At 38.6% G+C, this 22,832-nt stretch overlaps 1 protein-coding gene across 1 annotated transcript in view; it reads left to right on the forward strand.

Moving 5' to 3' along the window:
• nalcn (sodium leak channel, non-selective) overlaps positions 1-22,832 on the forward strand; it is a 161,225-nt gene that overhangs the window by 108,633 nt on the left and 29,760 nt on the right. Inside the window, exons 17-22 of the mRNA XM_036579146.1 lie at positions 12,900-13,036; positions 14,633-14,774; positions 15,066-15,139; positions 19,902-20,003; positions 21,314-21,383; positions 21,567-21,658. Of these exons, the coding sequence (XP_036435039.1) occupies positions 12,900-13,036; positions 14,633-14,774; positions 15,066-15,139; positions 19,902-20,003; positions 21,314-21,383; positions 21,567-21,658 (617 nt within the window). The remainder of the gene's footprint in view (positions 1-12,899; positions 13,037-14,632; positions 14,775-15,065; positions 15,140-19,901; positions 20,004-21,313; positions 21,384-21,566; positions 21,659-22,832) is intronic.

Here is a 22,832-nt window from a genome sequence, read left to right on the forward strand (position 1 = left end):
ACAGTGTAGATGCATTTTTAACCAAAAAAAGAGGGTACACTTTGAGGGTACAAACCATTAGGCCAACTTATCTTAGGTGTTTCAAATTGAACACCATACTCAATAAATGACATGCCTATAGCAAACTGTGTGTAGTAATCTCACAGCTGTATATACACATTTCTTAACTGACCATCTTATGTCTTCATACCCCATACATATCATGTAAGTCTCCATTGGGCTTTTAAATGAATGACAGCTAAGTCATTCAATTAAGGTGATTTACTGGGTCTTTTTTGAGGATTGTAGAGCAATATGCATGCCTGTTTGAAGCACTCTTTTTCCTAAGATTCAAACTGAAGCTTAGATTGTGAAATAGACATGATGCAAGTGCTGTGAAAAACTATTTGCCCTTTCACAATTTCTTCTATTTTTGCATATTTGTCACAGTATGTCATGAAGCTACTTTTAATATTAGACAGTGATAACCCAAGTAAACGCCAAATGCGTGTTTTAAATGATGATTTCATTTATTGAAGGAAAAACCCTGTTCAGCCCTACTTGGCCGTATGTGAAACAGTAATTTGCCCCTTAGCTGCTAAATCAACCAGTTAACCAAATTCAGTTGACTGTTGAGATTAGTTGCACTAGCCACACCCAGGCATGGTTATTGCCATGACCTGTTGAATCTAAGCATCACTTAAATATGCAATGTGAAGGAGGCTATCAAAAAGCAGTATGTGATGCCATGTTCTAAAGAGATTCAAATACAGATGCGAAACAAAGTCATTGACATATACCAGTTTGGAAAGGGTTACAAATCATTACTAAGGCTCAGGGACCTACCAAAATTTCACCAAGAGCACATCGACGACTCGTCCAGAAGGTCACAGAAAAAAAACCCAGATGAACATCTAAAGAGCTGCAGGCCTCACTTGCTTCAGTTAAGGTCAGTGTAAACGATTCCACAATAAGAAAGGCACTGGGCAAAAATGGCATCCATGGGAGAGTTGCAAGATGTAAACCACTGCTGACCAAAAAGGACACAAAGGCTGTGGCAAGAGCTTACATGGGCAGTTCATGCTCGAAAACTGTCCAGTGTAACTGAATTAAAACAATGAAAGGCTAGATTCCTCCACAGCGATGTAATAGACTCCTTGCAAGTTATCGCAGACATTTGATTGCAGATTGTTACTGCCAAGTGTAGCATAACCAGTTATTAGGTTTAGGGGGGGCAGTTACTTTTTCACATGGATGATGTAGATTTTGAATAAATCTTTATTTTCAATAAATAGAATGATCATGTAAAATATGCATTTTGTGGTTACTCTGTTGTCTTTATCTTGTATTAAAATTTGTTGGATCATCTGAAACATTTAAATGTGACAAATTAGCCAAAATAAAAGAAATCAGGTGAGGGGCAACTGCTCCCTCCACATCTGTTGCAGCATGATGGTCTCTGTCTCTCTGTCTTGTTTTCTTTCTCTTTCTCTTTCTCTCTGTATCTGATAAAGTTCTTCCACACTCCTCCCACACTACACCTGCCATCTTGGTAGCCTGAGGAAACTATACTGCCCCCAGTAACAAATCAGAAGCATGCTCAGTTTGGTGCCAGATATCCACACGTGCACTCACACAAACTAATATGCACAAATACCAAATCACAGTTCTTCCAGGTATTCACATTCACTCACCTGGCACTTTATCAAGAACAGCTGTACACCTGTTCATCATGCAGTTATCCAATCAGCAAGTCATATGGGAGCAGCGTAGTCCATAAAATCATGCAGATCTGGGTCAAGTGCTTCACTTAATGTTCATATTCGACATCAGGATGGGAAAAAAATGTGATCTACGTAAATTTGACCGTGGCTGTTTGTTGGTTATTGGTGCCAGACGGGATGGTTTGAGTATTTCAGAAACAGCTAATCTCCTGGGATTTTTACATTCAACAGTTTCTAATGTTTACACAGGATGGTGCAAAAAACATTGAGTATCCAGTAAGAGATAGTCCTGTGTCACAAATGCCTTGTTGATAAGAGAGGTCAGAGGAGAATGGCCAGACTTGTTTGAGTGGACAGGAAATCTAGAGTAACTCGAATTAACACTCTTCAAAGTGGTGATCAGAAAAGCATCTCTGAATGCATAACACATCAAACCTTGAGGCAGATGGGCTACAACAGCAGAAGGCCACATCTGGGTCTTCTCCTGTCAGCCGAAAACAGGAATCTGAGGCTCACCAAAAATGGACAGTTGAAGATTGGAAAAACCTCACCTGACATGATGAATCTCAATTTCTGCTGCAACATGCAGATAGTAGGGTCAGAATTGGTGTAAACAGCATAAATTAATTGATATGTGGACCCAGTCTGCCTTTTGTTAACAGTTCAGGCTGCTGCTGGTGTAATGGTGTAAGAAATGTTTTCTTAGCACTCTTAGTGCCCCATAATACCAATCAAGCATCATTTGTATGGCACATCCTATCTGAGTATTGTTGTTGTGCATGTGCAGCTCTTTAAAAAAAACTTAATTCAAAAAATCTGTCATGTTTATGCAACTACAGAAACACAGAGTTTTAGTCTATAGGCGGAGCTGTATTTTAGCCACACCACTGTATTTTAGAGCAGGTAGTGAAACTGCATCCCTTTTGTGCATGGCCACATGGTGAGCAGTAGATGTGTCCTAGAATCTGGAAATCAGTGTTAAGAAATTAAGAATCAGAGTTAAGAATCACTATCAAAACATATTTTCTACAATTAATTAAACATTTTTGTGTTTTAAGGAAAAATATGATTTTATGTGTGTACAACTGTTCAAAGCTGTGTTTGCTAGTTAAGTACTGGCTAGCGTTTTGAATTCAGTTGACCTAAAGCAGGGGTCACCTCTCTCTTTTAGTGCTCTGCTGTGGCACCACAGTAGAACAAGATTTTTAAGCAATAATAAAATAATCCTCCTTTGCAGTAAAGTAAAGCTCTGCTGATCATTTTACTTTAACAATAAATGGTCAGACTGCTGGTCACTTAGCAATGCAGACAACAATCTTGTCTATCTACTAGCTAACAAAACAGCAAAGAAAAGAAAGATTTAAGGTAAACATTGATAATTTAGAGATGAATGGACAGACTTGTATGCATTTATAAGCACTCCAGCTGGTTTCCTTATACGTGTAATCTGCAATGAGAAACTGTCGACCACTAAAAATTCGCCAACTTCTTGTTAGAGTTGTCCCGTTCCACCTTAAATGATGCGGGGATATTTAAACAAGAAGCTAGCGAATGACAAGCTGACTTCATATTTTTTAGCCTATACTAGGACATTAGCACATACCGAGACATATTTACAGGCAAGATCGTAAAATGTGACTTCAATAAAATGGTGATTTGATTTTTGCTGAAAGGACAAAATGGCTCTTCTAAACATTTGGGTTGCCAACCCCTCACCTAAAGTGTCATCAGATCTTCATTGCAGTATTAAAAATAGAAATAAATAAATATAACAAATAACACACCAATATGTACTTTTTCAATCGTAAACGTATTGTTCCAGTATTAAATATTTGTTGGAAAGCATATGCGGATCCCTAGGGCAGGGTTGTGTAATCTTATGTGCAGGTTTTATTCCAGCAAAGCATGAGCATACCTGATCAGTTCTTAAAGACTGATTATGACTGATTTAATAATTGGAATCAGGTGTCCTCCTGCTGGTTTGGAATAAAACCTACAGCCACGCAAGCCCTTTGCTGATACCCTTGCTCTAGTAATATTATCCAGTATAGAGGATAATAAGTGTCAGCAGGTTCAGTCAATTGGGTGAGAATTAGGTGTGAGTGACAGCTCCATTATTTCATGGTGCATAATACATTATACATACTATGTATACTAATGAATGGTGGCATGTTATTTTTGACATACTATTTAGTATGGTAGAATGTGGTTTTGGATGCAGCTTATGCTTATCACAAGCCAGCAGTTAGAGGGCGGGGCTACATGTTTTATGCGTGTTAAGCTGTAGCCATAATAAATCAAACATTAAATTCAAGTACTTATTTCCTGCAGATAATGCAGCTGTATCAAGGTACATTTTGCACTGTACCTGCGCTCATACATATATCAGGCAATCAGACCATTCATAGCAGTAACTCACTCATGCGCCTACATACGCACACAAACCATTATCATTGTTACCTGTGTTTACATCAGCTCTGGGCTGTTTATACTTGCTGAACTGGGGCGTGAAAGTGGTTAATGGTCTGTGGAGTAGATTTGGGGGATGAATTCAGTGAATTCATTCACAAAGCTCCTCTGCTTTTTCCATGACTCCAGCAACACAGTATCCATCTTGGTCATTTTTGTGAATGTGCTGCAAAGTGCGAAATGATTGATCAATAATAAGAGCCCAGTCTTTCACCAAGGTGAATGACCTGAAGAAAAAGCCTAATGCGCCAATCACCCGAGCCTGAAATTGGAAAGAATGTGTGAAAAGGAGTGAATGGATCACCCTAATATGCCTGAAGGCCACCACATTCATTTCAGCCTCTCAACTATCACTGTGCTGATTTATGAGAAACGCCATGTCTGATTCCTCAAGAGCAGAAGCCGTGCCCGTGTCACATGCACACACACACTTTATTAGCCTGCAGAACCCTATGCTAATGCAAAAATGAGCCACAGCAACCCTGACCTATGATTGTTTCAATTAGCACCCAAACAAAATAGTTATTTTTCACTCAGTCATGTTACTGCACCAATTTGTGTGGCACAGGTCTTATGTGTGTGTAATGCAACTCGTTTCAGCACATCTGAGGTATATCGATGCAGTGTTTATCGACTGAGTCAAAGGTGGAATTAGCTTCCTGGTTGGGGCCGTTTAATTAAATCTTTCTTTCTCTCAAGTAAATAAATTACAGTGTGGTGTATTTTGCAGAGGGGAAACCTTAGGGCCTTCCGAGCTTTCAGGACATGCCTATTGATTTCTGGAAACAAAAAACAAAATAGAAAAAAAGACCTGATTGTGTTTGTTATATTTAATTTCTTGTATATATTGTAGTAACAGTTGTATTTCATTGTAAAGATAAAAAAGGGTCAAAATCTAGACATGCCAAAAGGAAAATCTAGTTTCTAAGTAGATATAGCTGAGTCTCCCATTGATTAGGTCTTCAGGAGCTGGACAGAAAGCCTTACACATTGAAAAAACCACAAGCACAGTAAGGAAATAACATTAAACCAACTTGGGGCCAAGAAAAACATCAACCTAGGCCAGAGGTCTTCAACTCTTTATCTTAAATCCATTTTCCGGTCCTGGAATTTATCAGTGGTAGGTATGACGACAGATGGCCAATCACATCACATTACATCAACTATTCACTTAACTACCTGTGTTTTACAAAATCCAGGACCAGAAACTGGAGTCAAGGTCTGAAGTGATGACCTCTGTTCTAAGCCTTCTAGAAGGCCAAGAGGTACAGTGGAGTCCAAAAGTCTGAGACCACAGTCAAATTCTGGTCATTTTTCCAATTAAACCTGGAAATAAACAGCAATGTTTCAGAGTCTAGAAATTTAAAACAAAGAAAAGTTATGACTATTAAAATGAAGAAGAATTATTTAAAGTTGTGCACTATTTCTAGGTGATTATTTAAATTCAAGAAAATTTGTGAAATTGACCATCTTAAGGACTTTGTACAAAATCTTGTTCCCTCCATTGACATGTTCACATGTCCCTCTCAGGTGGGTTTGATCTACTGATCAGAGGGTTTTGCACAAACTTATGGAGTCCTTCCCAGCTTGAGTGTACACTGTCATTACAGCAAATGGGGGATATACCAAATACTAAGAGATTCTAAAATTCATTTGAACAATCAAAGATTCTACTTTTCACTCAAATTGTTATGCTGATATCATTTGTAATGAAAAACTTTGTATTAAATGAGAAAGGAGTGTGAAATAGAAGCATTTCCTGATTTTTAGGCATCCTTCTAGAAGGCCTAACTGTTATTGGTTGCTTAGTAATGTCACTGTAAAACTGCAACACTAGATAAAATATGTATTAATGTCTTTTCAGAAGATTCAAATGTTTTTTTAAATAGAGCTGTCATGTGCATCACTGCTAGCTTGGCACTAATGTTATAAGTCCCATTGGGCCATAGGGACGTTAGCGATAGTAAGCATTATCATGCTAGTTGTAATTGGATGAGTGAAAGCTACTTATAAAGCCAGTTGAAAGGTGTCCACATTTAATATTGTAGTGACTTTTTCACACAACCATGTTAAGTAGGACCAGCTTTTATTTAGCGTTATCTTTTAATTTTGTCATATTTATTTTCATACTGACCCTGTATACTCAGTATTGGACATATATTTTTTTTTTTTATCTGATTGAATATTGCAAAGTCTTTTTTTTGCCTTACATTTTTCTTTTCTGATTTTTGCGTACATTTTGATGTTTATGTCCTGAACTGAAAGCCTTGCTCTAAAAATCTGAACTTGCCACCAGTATTTTGTAGGGGTTGTTGGTATCTTTTCTTCGTTTTATTTTGCTTCACTTGGTGAGAGCATTATGTTGGGGTGCAGTTCTATTCTGTCTCTTCCAACATACAAACCTCTGGCCATAAAAATGTAAATAATGTTATTGTGCTTGTAAATATTCTTTCAGCACGTGTTCAAGACATGTCCCCATGTCGAGCCACAGTGACTGCTGCCATTGTGTTGGACAGCTCATTGTGCTTGCAGGAGAACACTCATTGCCAATTCTGTTACATCATCTAACAGATACCTGCGTTAGTGTGGCGCTGAGTGATGGAGATGGAGGGGGAGGAGAGCGAAGGCCATCTTACCTACCCCGAGAGAGCAAAACCACTTATGTTTTCTTAAACTCCTGGCCATGGATGGCTGTAGCATCTCCATAGATCAAACTCGCAAACTCCCAACGATAGACTGACGCTTAGTATATAAGTTGCCTAAACTTTAGACAATCAGACAGAATATGTACATAAGCGCCTCAATTCTCTACTCAGTTTTTGTGTGATACATGTTTCGCTCACAATCCTCTCTCAGATGCATATGTATGAGGGCGCGTAAATACGCAAGTTTCGGCATTAACCTGTGAGTAGAATGCATCCTACTTGCCCCTAAAACTGACGCAAACAGCTTAGTACGTCTGAGTCTTCCAGCTTCAGTAATAAAGCCGAGACCAGGAATAAACAAGCAGGCAGGACGCAGTGTAGCGGAGCCGCACGGCTTCCTCTGTTTAGCTGTTTATACGGGGGGATGTAAATAGTGGGAAGCGTGTGTTCTCTCCGCAGTAGGCCGTGTTTCTGAACATGGCCGGGTGAGAGCTAATCAGAAGCTGCTGCTGAGCAGAGCGTTCACTTGCAACGATCCCGCCGAGTACAGAGCCATTGATTGGGGCCTTGGGGACCAGCGAGGGTTTCAAACTCTTACTCTTAAACAATGCAGTCATCTTGCAACAAATGTAGAAGCTCTGTTGTTTTTTTTAACTCAGGGAAATTTAGCTTCGGCCCACCGTGAGCCAGGTTCCAAGGCTAGAAAAGATGACTGTAGCAGTTTTCAAAGTTTCTTAGCAGCAGCCAGCATTAAGTAAGAACACCGTGAAAGGCCAAGAGTGCAGGCCTCTTGTTTCCTCTGGGCTTTGCTGTACGTCGTAATCAGTGAGATGCATAATGGTTTTTTGTTTTTTTTTCCCGATCGCAGTTAGGGAGGGGTGATATAAACAAATCATGTCTCGCCTTGGCATTTGCATCTTTCCTTAAACAAGATGCCAGGGCATGAGTATCCTGTTGTTAAGGTGTTGCTTTTTATCTCTAGTTCTCCTTGTTTCAGCTTATAAAATCCAGAGCATTTTAAGTTCTTCTCAGGTGTGTGTATCTCTGTTCTTTAGCATGGCTCTGTAGTGCTTCTGCATTTAGGTGCTGGTTCTGATGTGATATAAAGCACAGTAATGTCTGGTTGACGCTAAAAGGCTTTAGGATAAATGGGCAAGCCTGAGATTATTATCTTTCCAGATCTTATGGGAAAAAAATTGAAAGGTACTCAGCCTTAAACATGCAAACCTGTAGTATGCAACGGCACAGACTATCTCATATGAAAAACAGTGTGGACATCATGCATGTGCAAGTTCTCTCACGTTGTCAGCATTGCTTATGCTTCCAGAGGTCCAGGCTAAAGACTCCACAATATATCACACATTAATTGATATCACAATATTGACCTTTTCATATTGCAGAAGGCATTATCAGTCAAATCACATTTTTTTTTTAATGTGCTGTGAGCATCCTGACCAGTCACAGGTGATCCTGATGATGTTTCTGACCTTGTCTTTGGACTCATCAGGGCATTCAAATGATCCAGTAATGTATGATGGTATTTGCTTAAGTTTAGTGCAGGCTAATCAGCCATGTCGTTTCCATGGTTGATTCACCAGTGTGCTTCTGGCATATTGCAATCGTGATATGGAGTGGTATAATCGCAATATACAGGGGGTGAGTATAATGGAAACACCAGGTGAGCTACTCTTACTAATTAGTCATTTAATCAGGTACACCTAACATACAGGAGCACTTTGTAGGTTTACAGTTACTGACTATAGCCTGACAGTTGCTGCACAGTGGAAAGGGACCACCGTAGGACGACCGCTGACCATACATTATATGGATGGTGGATCATTCTGTTATGGTAGTGTTTGGTAGTGTGTATTGTGCTGGTACAAGTATAGTCTTGAGGGGCCTGACATGTTCTTGTAATGAGAAAAAACATCTGAGGATGACCTGTTAAACTTTTGGTGCTTGATTGCGGTAAAATCAAAGATTACAAGAGTATGCCCCCTTTAAAATCGGCATCCAACTTCTAGTCTGTGCACTTTTAACATTCAGAATATATAGAACACAAGCAGAACAAGCCAGCAAGAACTGTGTTGCTTGTATGAGGCTAGTATGAGTCAGTGTTGCTGAAGTTTTAAACACCTCACTGTCACTGCTGGGTGGAAAATAGACCACCAACCAAAATATTTCCAGCCAAAATTGGTCTTGTGGTCAGTGATGAAGAACTGGAACAGTGATTCCTAACACTGGTCCTGGAGTACCCCGGTCCTGCACATTTAAGTGTTTCCTCTGCTAGCAACACGCCTCATCTACCTAATCAGCTGATTAACAACCCCTTCATTGCTTGAAGTGGGTGTGTTGGGAGTCAAGAAAACACTAAAATGTACAGGGCAGGTGTACTCTAGGAACAGGGCAGGGAATTTGTAAACTAGAGGATGACTGACTCAAATTGTGTGGGCAAAGATGACCTACAGTCTCTGAATGTATTTTGTGAATGATTTGGTGCAACATAGTTTGTAGAACATTCAATGAAAAATCAGTGTAGTGTCACGCTACTAGTACATTGCATCTGTGTAGAGAAACTTTGTGATTCATATTATATATCATGAAAATAACTTTTAAGTATTGCGATATGATATTTTTGCAATATCGCCCAACTGTAGCCCTAACTAAGCTAAGACCTAAGCAAGCATTTCGGTCAGCAGCTATGACAGTGGTTGGCCAGACAGTCAAGATGGGCTGTGAAGTGCTTTATAGACTAACTATAACCAAACGGCATCCAGGTTAATCTGGCAAATATTGAAAAAGCTGAGCTAAACCTGATATTGTGTGTGCATAATGCAAAAGACTTCTACTTCTTTTGGGAAAGTAGTAACTGCAATTATTAAAACACGAATTCCAAGCAAAGGACTTCTTTGCTTCTCTTTTTTCTTTATTTGGCAGAAATGTTGTACAAAAGCAATAAAATTCTTGAGAACGTGTTATCGTTGTGGTGATCCACGGTAGCCGCCCATGTCTTGTATCTGTGACCAAATTACAGCCATGGTGTTATTTGCAATAACACACTCTCTCTCATCTTCTGTTGCTTAAGCAACATACACTGAGAATAGCCCACCACCTAAATAATATCTTGTTGTGGTCTATAGTCATTAATTGTAAACCTACAGAGTACACCTGACAAAATATCCAATAAGTATGTGAATTTCACGGGGTGTTTGCTATTTTGTCCATATTGTGCGGCTCTAAAGCAGAGACTTTGTTGAGAGGACATCCACATAGATGATTTATTTTCCACTACTTTTGTCCTGAAGGGCTCTCAGCTCCAAATCACGGAAGCCCCCATGAGCTGCTTATGTATCGGGTCAAGCATGGCACCCTCTCAATCTGGATGCCCAGTACCCTGGTGCCATCCATCCTCCTCACTGCAGGCTCTCAACAGCAATAACACAACACTGCCACAAAGACGCATCACTCACCTCTGAATATCACACTCTATGACTGTCTGCTCTCAGTGCTTCTGCTCCAGAAACAAGTTATTCACCGACACTCATCCATGAGAATATAGACCAATGGATGCCTACAGAAAAGCAGCAGTTGTTTAAGAACCCAGCTGATAATTGCAGTTGTTCAGTGTATGAATAAAGACTTGCATTAGAACAACCACTGGGCAGTGAAAATGTGGCTCCACATGCCAAGCCCTGCAGTTCCGCTGCTCTGTGGAAGGCAATAAACAGATTAGCATTTCTCCTTTTCATTTCATTCCCTCCAGTCCCTCTCTCTCTCAAACCCCCTTTTTCATTTCCGGAAGGGTCTTTTCGGTGTCCATGCGAAGACGGGCTGAATTGCGCAGGCTGGCAGCTTGTTTCTAACGATAAGCATTCATCAGAGTGCTTGATTTTGGTGGCTCTCATCCCTAATCAGAAATGCATCAGATTTATCTGCAGCTTTTCAGACAGAGCATGCCAGTCAAGGAATTTCAATAAGATCCTTTCATAGGTAATTAAATTGATATAATTGGCCACCCTAAATCGAGACATTCTCCTTTGTTCGACCAGCTTGTGCAGTTCTGCTTGCTTGAATGCATATATATATATTGCTGCACAGCTATTCTGACTCTCTGAAAATGGAATTTGTGCTGTTAATTTGCTTTGATGTTATTTTTCCTGATGTATGGTGTGGGGGCTGATTATGTTTGCCTGGATTCTTTCAGACTGTGTGCTGCTGCCATCTTTGGTTGAGTTTTGAGAACTGCACCATGATCTAGTTCCCAAGTCCTGCTTTAGAGTGTGCTTCGTACATTCTGTAGTTCCTAAAATGCTGTAAAACTGTCATTTCTCTGTGTCTTAATAATTGCTCTGTCTTAAAGGGCCCTTAACCTACATTTGTCTTTCATTGCACTGTACCTTTGGGGCTGATATATGTTAATGACCTTTGTCCTGATTGGGTGCACTTTATTGTGCCTCATTAAAAAGCAACCTGGGCTGAAACACTTCTTATAACTTGAATATTAATGGGTGGTGCTAAACTGTTATAGGTTGTTCCATGATATGGGCTTTTTAATATTTGAGGTATCTGGTGTTTTCTAAACTTGTTTGACATGCATTACTTTTGTTGTAATGTGTTTTTTTTTCATGCTGTAAAATTGTTAAGAAGTGAGGCAAGCATTTCTGCGAGATAATCCTCATAGCAGGATTTGTCCTTGTCTGTTTATAGTGGTAGTCAAGGTCAATGAGTGACCATTCCAAAGCTGAGCACACTGCTGATGTCCCTTTGATGGAACTACAAAGCTTCAGTTATTTGCGATCTTTTATTTGTGTTATTGTCAGGCAGTGTTCTTCAGTGACTCCATTCAGGTTTGTCTTTGCTCTCTACTGACTGACTGACAGAAAGATGAGCCACTCAAGTGCACAGTGCTAATCACCCACAGCTTTTGTATTGCATAATAGAGCTGGGGAATGACAAAAAGGTTACGACACATTGAGCCAGAGCAGTGCGCTGTGCAGTAGCCTAAAGCGTGCTAACCTCGTCTTGTCCCACTGACAAAAGAGGAGAATAGAATGGGAACCTCACTTGTTCAATACATAATATGAGTACAGGACTGCTTGAGTTAGAAATTAGAAATAGAAACTCCAGAACAGATTAAGTATGTTGCCACTTCTCATCCTAAGATATATTTTTTTAATAGATTATTGAGGATGCATGTATGACTGGTGTTGCAAACATCTCCCCTGAGGCTGTAAACAGTTTAATGCCTGGGCCAGGGTTATTTAGTGTTGTAATTTTATTTTTTTGTTAGTTTGTATTTTTATTTATTTTAATTAAATTTTATATTTCAGTTTAGTTTCAGTTAGCAGAAACTGAAGTTTTAGTTTAGTTATTATTTTGTATTAGTTTTTAAAATGACTCTTGTTAAAAGTAATTCTGAATTGTTGTTTCCTTCTGATAAGCAGTGCTAAATTAGCACAATAGTACACTATGCTCAGCCAAGTTTCAGTGTTACTCAAAGATCCCTCCAGCTCTTTGACATAGAAGGAATCCACCTCTAGACTGTACTTCATGCACTGAAAACACAAAAAGCTTGTTTTTTCAGTGAAGTTTGTAGTTTTGATTTAGTTTCTGTGTTTTTAAAAACTGTTGATTTTATTTTTTGGTTAACAAATTCTCACCTCTAGTTTTAGTTTTCATTAACAATAATAACCAGAATGGCCAGAATAAAGTCCTGCTTTTATTGAATTTTGTAATTATGTGAACTCGCTGACAATCAAATCTTTGTAATGTTGAAAAAAGCTAAAAAGCTAAATTTTTATTTGAATTCGCGTACTCTGCTATTACTTCTTGACTTTATGATGCGTTTTGCCAAATTCACCTTCATCTTTGTATATTTATTGCATTATTTGAGTCCTTATATGAAATAATGAACCTAAGCCATTTTGTATGTACATGATCATTTTGTGGAGGAAGTCTTTTTTAGTCAGTGTATCTCCATGTTGAACCAAAACAATTCTCTGGTGTTTTGAAAGTAAATGTTCCATAGTGCCTGCTGGCGCTGTTTTTTAAATTTAGATGGGTTTTTGTATTCTCCTCGCAGCTGAAGCAGAGTGAGGCTAATGCAGACACAAAAGAGAAGCTTCCCCTGCGTCTGCGTATCTTTGAGAAATTCCCCAATAGGCCACAGATGGTGAAGATATCCAAGCTGCCGTCCGACTTCACTGTGCCCAGGATTAGGTACCGTATGGACCGTATGAAGTTCTGTTCATATTATCTGATTGTTGCAGTGCTTTGAATACTGCCTAAGCTACTCCAGTATACTGCTATTCCATGCTACTTCAGTTCAGACTTTTTCTTTTACTTACAGAAGTGGTTCTCTACCTTGCTTCTGGAGTGTGCCTGCTCTTCACTTTTTAGTGTTTTTGATCTAACACACTCGCATCAATTTGTTAATAAGCTAATTAATTGGATCAGGTGTGATACAGCAGGAAAAAAGGCTAAAATATGCAGGGCAGGGGCACCCCGGGGCCAGGTTACCATTGGTTACCATTGCCTGATAGTATTAATTCAATTAAAGTTTTGTATAGCGCTTTTTACAACGGGCATTGTCCCAAAACAGCTTTACAGATATTTGGGTCCAAGCCCCAGGTGAGCAAGCCAAGGGCAACAGTGGCAAGACAAGTCCCTAATAGCATGGAAAAAAAACCTAGAGAGGAACCATGACTCAAAAGAGAGACCTATCCTCCTCTGGTCAACACTGCATAGCAAAACAAGATCACTATAAGAGTGCTTTGAATGAAGAATGAAGAATTACCAATGAATATCCAATAGTGAATAGAAAGAAAAGAAAAGAAATTGTGGAAGATTAGTTTTTATAAAATATGCTAATGATATGTTGTATTCTGTGATGGCTTCTCTCTAGTATTTAGAAAATGCTCTTTGATGCATAGAGTATGGCTGCAATACTTAGTCGGCAAAATTGACGTTGATCATGAAAAAATATTCTTTGTAATGTTCATATCTACAATCCAGCAAATTGCAGTATACCATTATAGCTCAGTGGATCACACCATTGCCCCACACCTTTAGGAAAGTTTCTTAAGCAAGACTCTAAATACTACATTTACTAATGCAAATCACTCTAGATATGTGCATCTGCTAAATATGCTAATGTAAAGTGTGTACAGGAAGCAAACACTGATACAATATGCATCTGTTTAATTGGATAAATAAAGAAATGACTTGTTATGCAGACTGAACTTTGAATGATGGCACCGATCAATTTTATATATATTGTTTTAGTATTATTAGCTTGAAAAGGTTTTACATTATCAAGTTACCTGGCATTTATTTGTACTATGAATATCTTAATATTTGCTATTATTTATGTATTTACTCTGTACTTCTGCTGCAGTCAGCAAGTTTTTGTGCTGTTTACATTTCAATTGAAAAAAATACATTATATTGAAAAAAATAGTCAAAAGTAGGAGTGGGCGATATGGCAAAAAAAAGTCATGTGGTACATATGTCACATGTCATAAGTCTGGGTGCAGTGATTTTTTCAGCATTTTACATACTGTACTGCACTAAATCCAATTGAACAGGACTAATTATGTTTTCTTTGTAACAAAATGTAGTTGTTTAGTGTTCTTTCAGTACTGACAATATTAACAATATGCTTAGAAAAGCATATCAAGAAAAACTATATCAAGATTTAGCATGATAATGATAAAATATTGTCATATTGCCCACCTCTAGTTGGTAGGTTAACCAATTACAGAAGTAATCACTGTAGTCATTATAATTATGGTTTGGTACTTTTGGATTTCACAGGGAAAGCTTCATGAAGCAGTTTATTGACAGACAGCAGCAGGACCCTAGCTGTCTGTTCCGCAGACTCCCCTCTGCCTCCTCCTCCTCCTGTGACCACTCTAAGAGGTCTGCCATTGAGGATAATAAATACATCGATCAGAAGGTAGCACAACCATATTACACCCACATGCACCCCTCTTTACTAGCTCTCTGACTATTACTGAGATATATCAAATAATAAGCAGAGGAAAGCTAAAGGCCTGAAATCCTGGAGATACAGTGCACATCAATATTTATTTGCTTGCAATAATTGTAGAAGGAAAGGGTTTGTTTGCAGATACATGTTACCAGCATTAATTTGGAGATGCATGCCTCTGAATTGCACTCTATATCGACCTCTGTGGGAGCTGTGTCTCCTCTGTGTCCTACGGTCTAATTTCTTTTTTCGCTCTAGCTGCGAAGGTCAATATTCAGCATCCGTGCTCGCAACCTGCTGGAAAAGGAAACGACCGTCAATAAAATTCTACGGTATGTTTGGGAACCTATCTTATTCTTTCTGAGCCCTTGAAGCCTTTATTAAACTGCGATATAACCTCTTCTGCTTTTATATGAGCCCAGTACACTGTCAAGACATTTGGGAAAACCTTGACTTGATTAGCATTATAATGAGTAATGTTTGATTTTCATTTTTAGTTCTCAGTCAGGTACAGTAAGCACATATTGAAAATCTTATCTCTCAAAAGCTGGTTTAGGGCATGTCCACATTTGACAGGTTTGTTTAGATTAAAACAAAACCTGATGTGACTTCTGCTAGTCAGTTCACTTCCAAACATTCTCTGATGCGGTTTGTTTGAAGTTTGAACACAAAACGGACCAAAGATGTTTAAAAGGATAAAACTGAATGAACTGCGGTCTGTTATCTGCAGACCTGCTTTAGTACCTGCAGACCTGCTTTAGTACCTGCAACAGGCTTCTGACACTGTTTTTAACTATAAGATCAAATTAGACATGAAAATGTTTAACTCACTGCATAAACTTGGGGCCATCATTAGGGAGCCATTTACCGCTGTGGTTAGGTCAGTCTATGCTGGTGTCACAGGGTCTCCCCTTTGCAGTATGTGGGGAGACAGCACATAGACTCCCCCATTCAGCACTGGCTCGCTCCAGTTCCAGCTCCACCTTTGCTCCACTCTTTATCACACTCACTTGCAACTTGTTTTGCATTCATTGTCTCTTGTCTATATACACTGCTTTGCTTGGTTTGCTCTTAGTGAAGTCTTGCTGTATTTCTGTACATTTCTATGCCATTTTTCCTTGTTTCCTTGTCCTTGGTTTTTTTGGCTAGTCCTTGTTTTGTTTTCTGGTTTTATGATCATGGATTTGCCTGATGCGTACCTGCCTGCCTGTCTGTTAACCTCTACCTGCTCTGATGACTACAAGATTTGGACTGCCCCAAATAAAGCTACTGTGCATATTGTTGCCGTCCAAAGAATCTCCAAAATAGTAACTTTACAAGAGAGGGCAAAAGCGTTCTTAACTTTGATGTAAGTTAACGTTAAAAGATTTTATTCCAAGCATTTTTGGAGCATTTCTGTTCTTGCCTTGATCATGAAATTTTCACACAATGTAATGGGCAGCTACTGAATTTAAACTATGCAGAAACCTAAAAATTGTAAAAAAAAAACTGAGATGCTTGTTTTTTTGTTTTTTTTTTTTTTTTTTTGAACAGCAACGATACACAACCTGCCTCAACTTCCCATTCATTACAGCTGGCCTACATGTAAACAGAACTATAAATGGACATAGGATATAGTCGGTCTATTGTGTGCATATAAACACACCTTTAAACACCTAAAGGTTTGAGTGCTGATGGGTGCTGACATCACAACAAGTGGATACAATGTGTGGACTTTGGCATTTTACCCAAAGCAGCAGAGGCACAAATAATGTCACAAATATTTATGTGTGATATAATTTCCTCTAAATAAGCCTGGTTAGTATGTAAAATGTACGTTTTTGAAAATATGCTCATTTATATTAAACCATCCTGGATACTCTAGATGTTCCTAATGAAGAATCCAAACCCCATCCCAAACCAGGGAGCTAGCTGTATGTCTGGAGAACTGAAGTTTATTTCTTGTGCACAGGTACCAGACACCTAGCCAGCCTGTAAAACAATGGACTGACACAGTTTTATAGCTGGACCGGTGCCAAGATTAGACCCAGCTTATACATGACAAATGACATTTGTGACAGACATGATCATATTAAGAAAAGCAAAAATAGGTAGCCTAAATACAGCTTCAGCACATTCACACACAATACTGCATATAATAATATATAACAGCACTAAACACATTACACAACAATAAATTCCTTCACTAAACCTTTGTTAGTATATTGATTTTTACATCCAAAATACCACTCCTATTAAGCACAGATTTTGGCCGGAGTATGGATTTGGCTTAAGATATAGCCAAAAATGTAATGTGGTTCTAAATGAAATGGTCTGTTTTTCAAATTAAAAGCAGAGGAGCAGTGTTGTGGTACTCTGATACTGCACACATTAATTCCATTACAGGAAAAATATGTTTTGATTTTTGATTCCCTCAGGTTTTCAGTGCTAGCTGTCCAGCCAATCCAGTGATAGGACAGATAATGGTGTTTCCATCTCTATTCCCATTGTGGGGAGCCTATCAGCATGAATAAGCTAATTAATAATTAAAGTTTGGCACTGGTGTGAGCTTGGCAGTGGCTGCTGCGTCTAGCAGTGTCAGGCTGCGCGGCCCAGTCTGTGTCACACTGGGCTCATGCACCTAGTGCTGCACCATCAGCTTTCAGAGCACGTCTGCAGTGTCCCCAAGCCCTACCTGCCATTACTGCATCCGCTTGCACACTTCTCCCCCTCCTCCTACTGCCAGACAGCACATCAGTAACTGTCCCGCGTCGTCTGCTAGCACCGTCTGGGGCTTTTGGTCTGTCTGTGTGCGCAGACGCACGCACGCGGGCAGCCACTCATCACACTGAGTGGCCATAAATAAGGCTGACACATTCTCCTGAAGCCCAGATTGTCATTAGCTGTGTTCTGGTACATGACTCTGCAATTAATGGACAACAAAGCAGCAGTAGCGAGCGGCAGCCTAATGGGCTGAGTGATGATGGGAAGATGCCTGCATGTGTATCCATCTACAGCCTGTTAGGCTTTAATGGATGAAACAACAGAGATTTGAATCACGCAATAACGGCCGATCATTTGGTTATGAAGGACAGTGACAGAGTCAGTGCAGCAGTCGGCATGTTCAGTATTAAGACCAGGATGATTGTCGTTGATATAAACCGACATTAAAGTACTGTCGATTTATTTGTATTAGCAAAAATCCCACTATCTAGCAGTGATATTAATGGGCTTCTTTAATATGGCTTAAGTAGACACTGCTGATGTTGACTTTTGAGATGGTCTTAAATGGGGAATTTCATATGCATAATTCATAATTCAGTCCTTAAGATCTAAACAGTCATTCTGAGTATTTTAATGTGGAGTGCTCTGTTTTACAGTACCTTACCAAGTCCGAATTGTTTGTGGTGGTGGTGATAGAAACCAGACATCTGGTGTGTTTAATGCAAGTTACAAGCTACCTCATAGAAAACTATTAAATAAAATGGGTATGAATACTTTGCCTGATGCACGAGACACTGAGTTTTGAGATAAACTTTTGGCTTAAAATGTATGTTTTTAAATCCTTTCATGGCAGAGAGGTACATGCAGGGAGTTGTAAGGCAAAATAGTACCCAACAACACTTACTTTTTCAGATTTACCACTATTTTACCATTATCCTCTTCATATAAGGCTTGTGCATGTTCACTGGTTATTTTGGGTAGGAAATATAGCTAAGAATATATTTCAAATGTATAGATATGGTGTTGATATTGTGACTTCTTGTAAGAAATCTGTATGTTTCTGTATGTGTCTCTACAATTTCTCATCAGACCACTCCAAATGATATGTTTGCATCTGCAACACTGAATTGTGCAGAAATCTTGAAATCGCCTTAAAGGATTTGGTGATTTTGGGCTTGTGTGTCAGTCAGAGATTGTTAAGCTGCTCACTTCTATTACAGAGATTCTATTGCACAAACACTGTCGTAATTGAATGGTTTATTTTTTAGCAATAATATTATAACAGCAGATATGATCAGTCATTGGAATTTTTCCTTAACATGGTATCCGTACCTGTCCGAATTTTCATAATAATCAAGCCCCAATCAACACGCAGTAAGGAAGTGACTAAGGTCCATTTACTGTAGTACTATAGCACACACTTTGATGAAAGGGCTGCACAGATCATTTTCGAAAAAGCCCTAAAGTCATCTATTAAAATGCATCATGTTTTCTTCCATTTCATTTTCTGAAGTCATGCTTCAGATTTCATGCTCTATAATTGACTGTGCTAAAAAGGGATTAATTAGTTTTGCTCTCAGCGGGGGGCCAGCTTCTCAGACCTGCTTCCTACCTGTGCTGACTCCCATATGCTAATAAGAGCCATCTGCCATGTAATGTGTGTACACAGTGCCACACGATGGTAGATAGCAGCACTTTTCCCCCGGGACCACTCTGTTGATCTCTGAATGCAATGCTAATGTGTGGTGAGCAGTGCTCAAAAGGAGCTTATACATCAACCCTGAATATATGCATTCCTGCATTAAGATTTCGTAAGATGGCATAATGTGAATTGAAACAGAGGTTAGCTTGTTACATGATGTTTTAGGCAAGAATGTTTTTCCCAAGATATTTGTTAATTTCTTAATTTTTTTATTTATTCATGGCCCTGTTTAAGAGAGGACAGTGTTTGTAAAGTGGTAATATAATGGAAAGACAATTTTTAGTCACTTTTTTTGAAATAAGAGTCTGATGTAATATTGTTACATCAAGTTTCAAAACTTACTGTTTACTACCCAGTCTATATATGGAAACTAAGCAGTGAAAACAATCCGTTTTGGATTCATTATGGATGTGATGTCACAACCACAAATACATTTACATGCATTACCCATTTGCATTGAAGTTCTAAGGAGTGTTGGTACTTTACACGATCTGTTGCAGACTTTGAGGCTTCTACAGAACTCGGACAAAGCCACTCACAGAATCACACAAACCTTATAAGTTGATAAAACAAAAATGCAAGTGAAATGTAGAATATGAGGCCTTTAAATGTTGAATTCATTGAGGATTTTTTGGATGTATCTGTGAAGAGTGCATTTGCTGAAACTGTTGACTGGGTTTTGGTTGCAGAGCGTGCACCAGGCAGCGCATGCTGAGTGGCTCCTTTGAGGGCCAGCCAACAAAAGAGCGCTCCATCCTCAGTGTGCAGCACCACATCCGCCAGGAGCGCAGGTATGCTCAACACACACACACACACACACACACCTTAAACACACTTTTGTTTTTATAAAATGTCACAATGCGTGGTCACACATCCCTTATATATTACATAAGCAGTACTGTGCATTTATTCCATTTCCTGTCAAAATAGCTGTTCTGTACGAGTTGTTCATTTTACAGTGTCATAGAAAAAAAGCAGAATATTACACAAAAACAGAAAATTACACAAAAACCTCAACAACTAAATAATAATATCAGATTGTTCAGTATTTAGTGTGTCCACCCTTCACCTTTATTACAACTTCCATTCTTTTAAACAAATCTGCAAGAATGTTATTCCACACCTCCGAAGTTCAGTTTTAGAGGTTCCATTTTCTGCTCCTCATGATTCCACATATATTCAGTGATGTTGACGTCTGGACTCTGGGGTGGTCAGTATATTGTTCTAAGAAGACCAGCAGTTTCTTTGTTTGATTTGCAAGTTTTTTCATTTTCTCAGTAACAGCTTCTTGACAGCTACACATCCTTTCAGACCCATATGGTGACAGTTTTGGTAGTCTACCAGCACTGTTTTAAGAGCTGGTAGACTACCAAATTTAACTAAGTTTAACTGTTTTTTTATTTATTTTTAATTGACTTTCCCCTTCCTCATTCAAGTAGATTCTTCTCTTATATCTGGTCATCTTATAAATATCTCATTAAAAAGATTAACTTGCAGTTAATAGCTGTTTTGAAAGGAAATTAAATAAATGAAGGGTGATCTCTGAGTTTTGCACAGTGCTGTATCTGTAATAATAATATATCCCATATTTATTACATATGTTACAGTATATATGAGAAGATTTTTTTCTAACCCTAAAACTAACCCTATCCCAAAACAAAATCCTTTTGCCATTTCAGTTTTAAAAGAACATGAAACATGCAGCTTTTATAAAAAACGCATTTTACCAAGTCAGGAGTGTATTTTTGGTCCTCCTAACATTGAAGGTACCTTTCTGGCTGCATTAGCCAGTTTTCCTACAAAGTCAAGACATATTTGTTGTAAGAAAACAAGGGCTTGTGGTTCTGAAATGTTCCAGGATTGAATTGGTACTCTTGATACAGTATTATAGTTGCCCCTAGAAGGCAGATGCTTCGTTTTGGCTGAAGTGTTTCTACAGTCCCTCAGAGAAAACCTGCTTGGAGTGCAGTCAGTTGAGAATATGTATGGGAATGTGTTTTGCCGAGGTGAACTAAGTGAAACACATTGCAGCAGCTTGCCTTCATATCTGTGAGTGGATGTTGTGCCAGTGCTGAGGAAGTGAATCTGATCATTGCCTCAGGTCTCTCAGACACGGCTCCACCAGCCAGAGAATCAGCAGAGGCAAATCTCTGGAGACACTCACCCAGGATGTAAGTACACACACACACACACATATACATACACACACACACACACACACACACACACACACACACACACACACACACATATACACACATATACACACACACACACACAGATATGTGTCCTACAGCATGACAGACTCAGATAGAAGTGTTATTTTGAATCCTGCTGTGTGTGATCGTGTGCAGCACTCCAGCACGGTGCGCTACCGGAACGCTCAGAGAGAGGACAGCGAGATCAAGATGATCCAGGAGAAGAAGGAACAGGCTGAGATGAAACGGTATAGCAGCAGCCTCAGCAGCATTCTCAAGTTTTATCACCATCACACACACACACACTGCCAACACGAAAGAGTTTGAGCTTATCCCCTCTACCGAAAACCTACACCGTAACAAAAATTAAATAATTAAAAGTTGAGCATATTAATTCAAAATCACATTAAGGAATCACATAGATCAAATTAAAAAGATACATACAAAAATAGAATTTTAATTAAACACTAAATTAAAGATATGTTTTTTCACGTTTCTTTAAAGTGTGTACCAAGCTTGACTGCTGAATAAAAAGTGGAATTGTGTTCCACAGTTTAGAAGCATAATAATTGAAAAAGTGCACAAGTTCTGTTTATTTTATGATAAGTGAAAATAAGTTAACGCATAGCTACAAGGAAAAAAATATACTACTTTGCATTTGCATTTTTGCACTTGCATTGTATGCAAATGTTGCATTTTATGCAAATTTTGGTTTGCAGTTTTCTGTTTACTTTTCCTTTTTTTAGTTTAATATGTTAAACCTGTTAACATGGAAAAAAGTAATATAAAATATGCCCTAATTTTTACACTGGCCAACTTTTATTTAACTTTTTTTCAATATGTTAAATTCAGCGAGTAAACGGTAACTGTGAATTAAAATGTGCAGCGTGTTCTCTGTAGAGGATGTGTGATTATTTTCACTTTGAAAATCAACATGTAAATGTAATTTGACCAGGGGTACCCAGACTTTTCCCTAGGACTGTAAATATAATATTAAGTTGAGCGAACAGAGGGATGTTTAACGTCTTTGTTCTGTATTAAATCTAATTACTATAATGTAATTTAAGTGCAGTTACACAGTTACTAAATTGCTTTTTTACCTTCTGTTACAAGTCTGTTTTTTTTTTTTTAACTTTTGTATCATCAAACAATGACAAACATGGCAACAATGTAAAAGACTCATCAATTCAAATCATAATAAAAGACAGTACAAATGCGGTATCAGTTGAAAGTTGAGAATCTGCACTTTGAGCAAATTTTCTCATCTTGTTTCAGTGAGCTACATTGAGAAATTATTAACATCATATTACAGCATGCTTTTGTTATTGCTGACAGTAACTAGAAGAGACTTCTAAGGTTAAAAGGTTCTCAGCAGTGGTCTGCCAGCTTATCTGTAGGACCTCACCTGCATTCACTCCATCA

The sequence above is a fragment of the Colossoma macropomum genome, unplaced genomic scaffold, assembly GCF_904425465.1.
Source record: "Colossoma macropomum unplaced genomic scaffold, Colossoma_macropomum, whole genome shotgun sequence".
In the NCBI taxonomy this organism is placed as follows: Eukaryota; Metazoa; Chordata; class Actinopteri; order Characiformes; family Serrasalmidae; genus Colossoma; species Colossoma macropomum.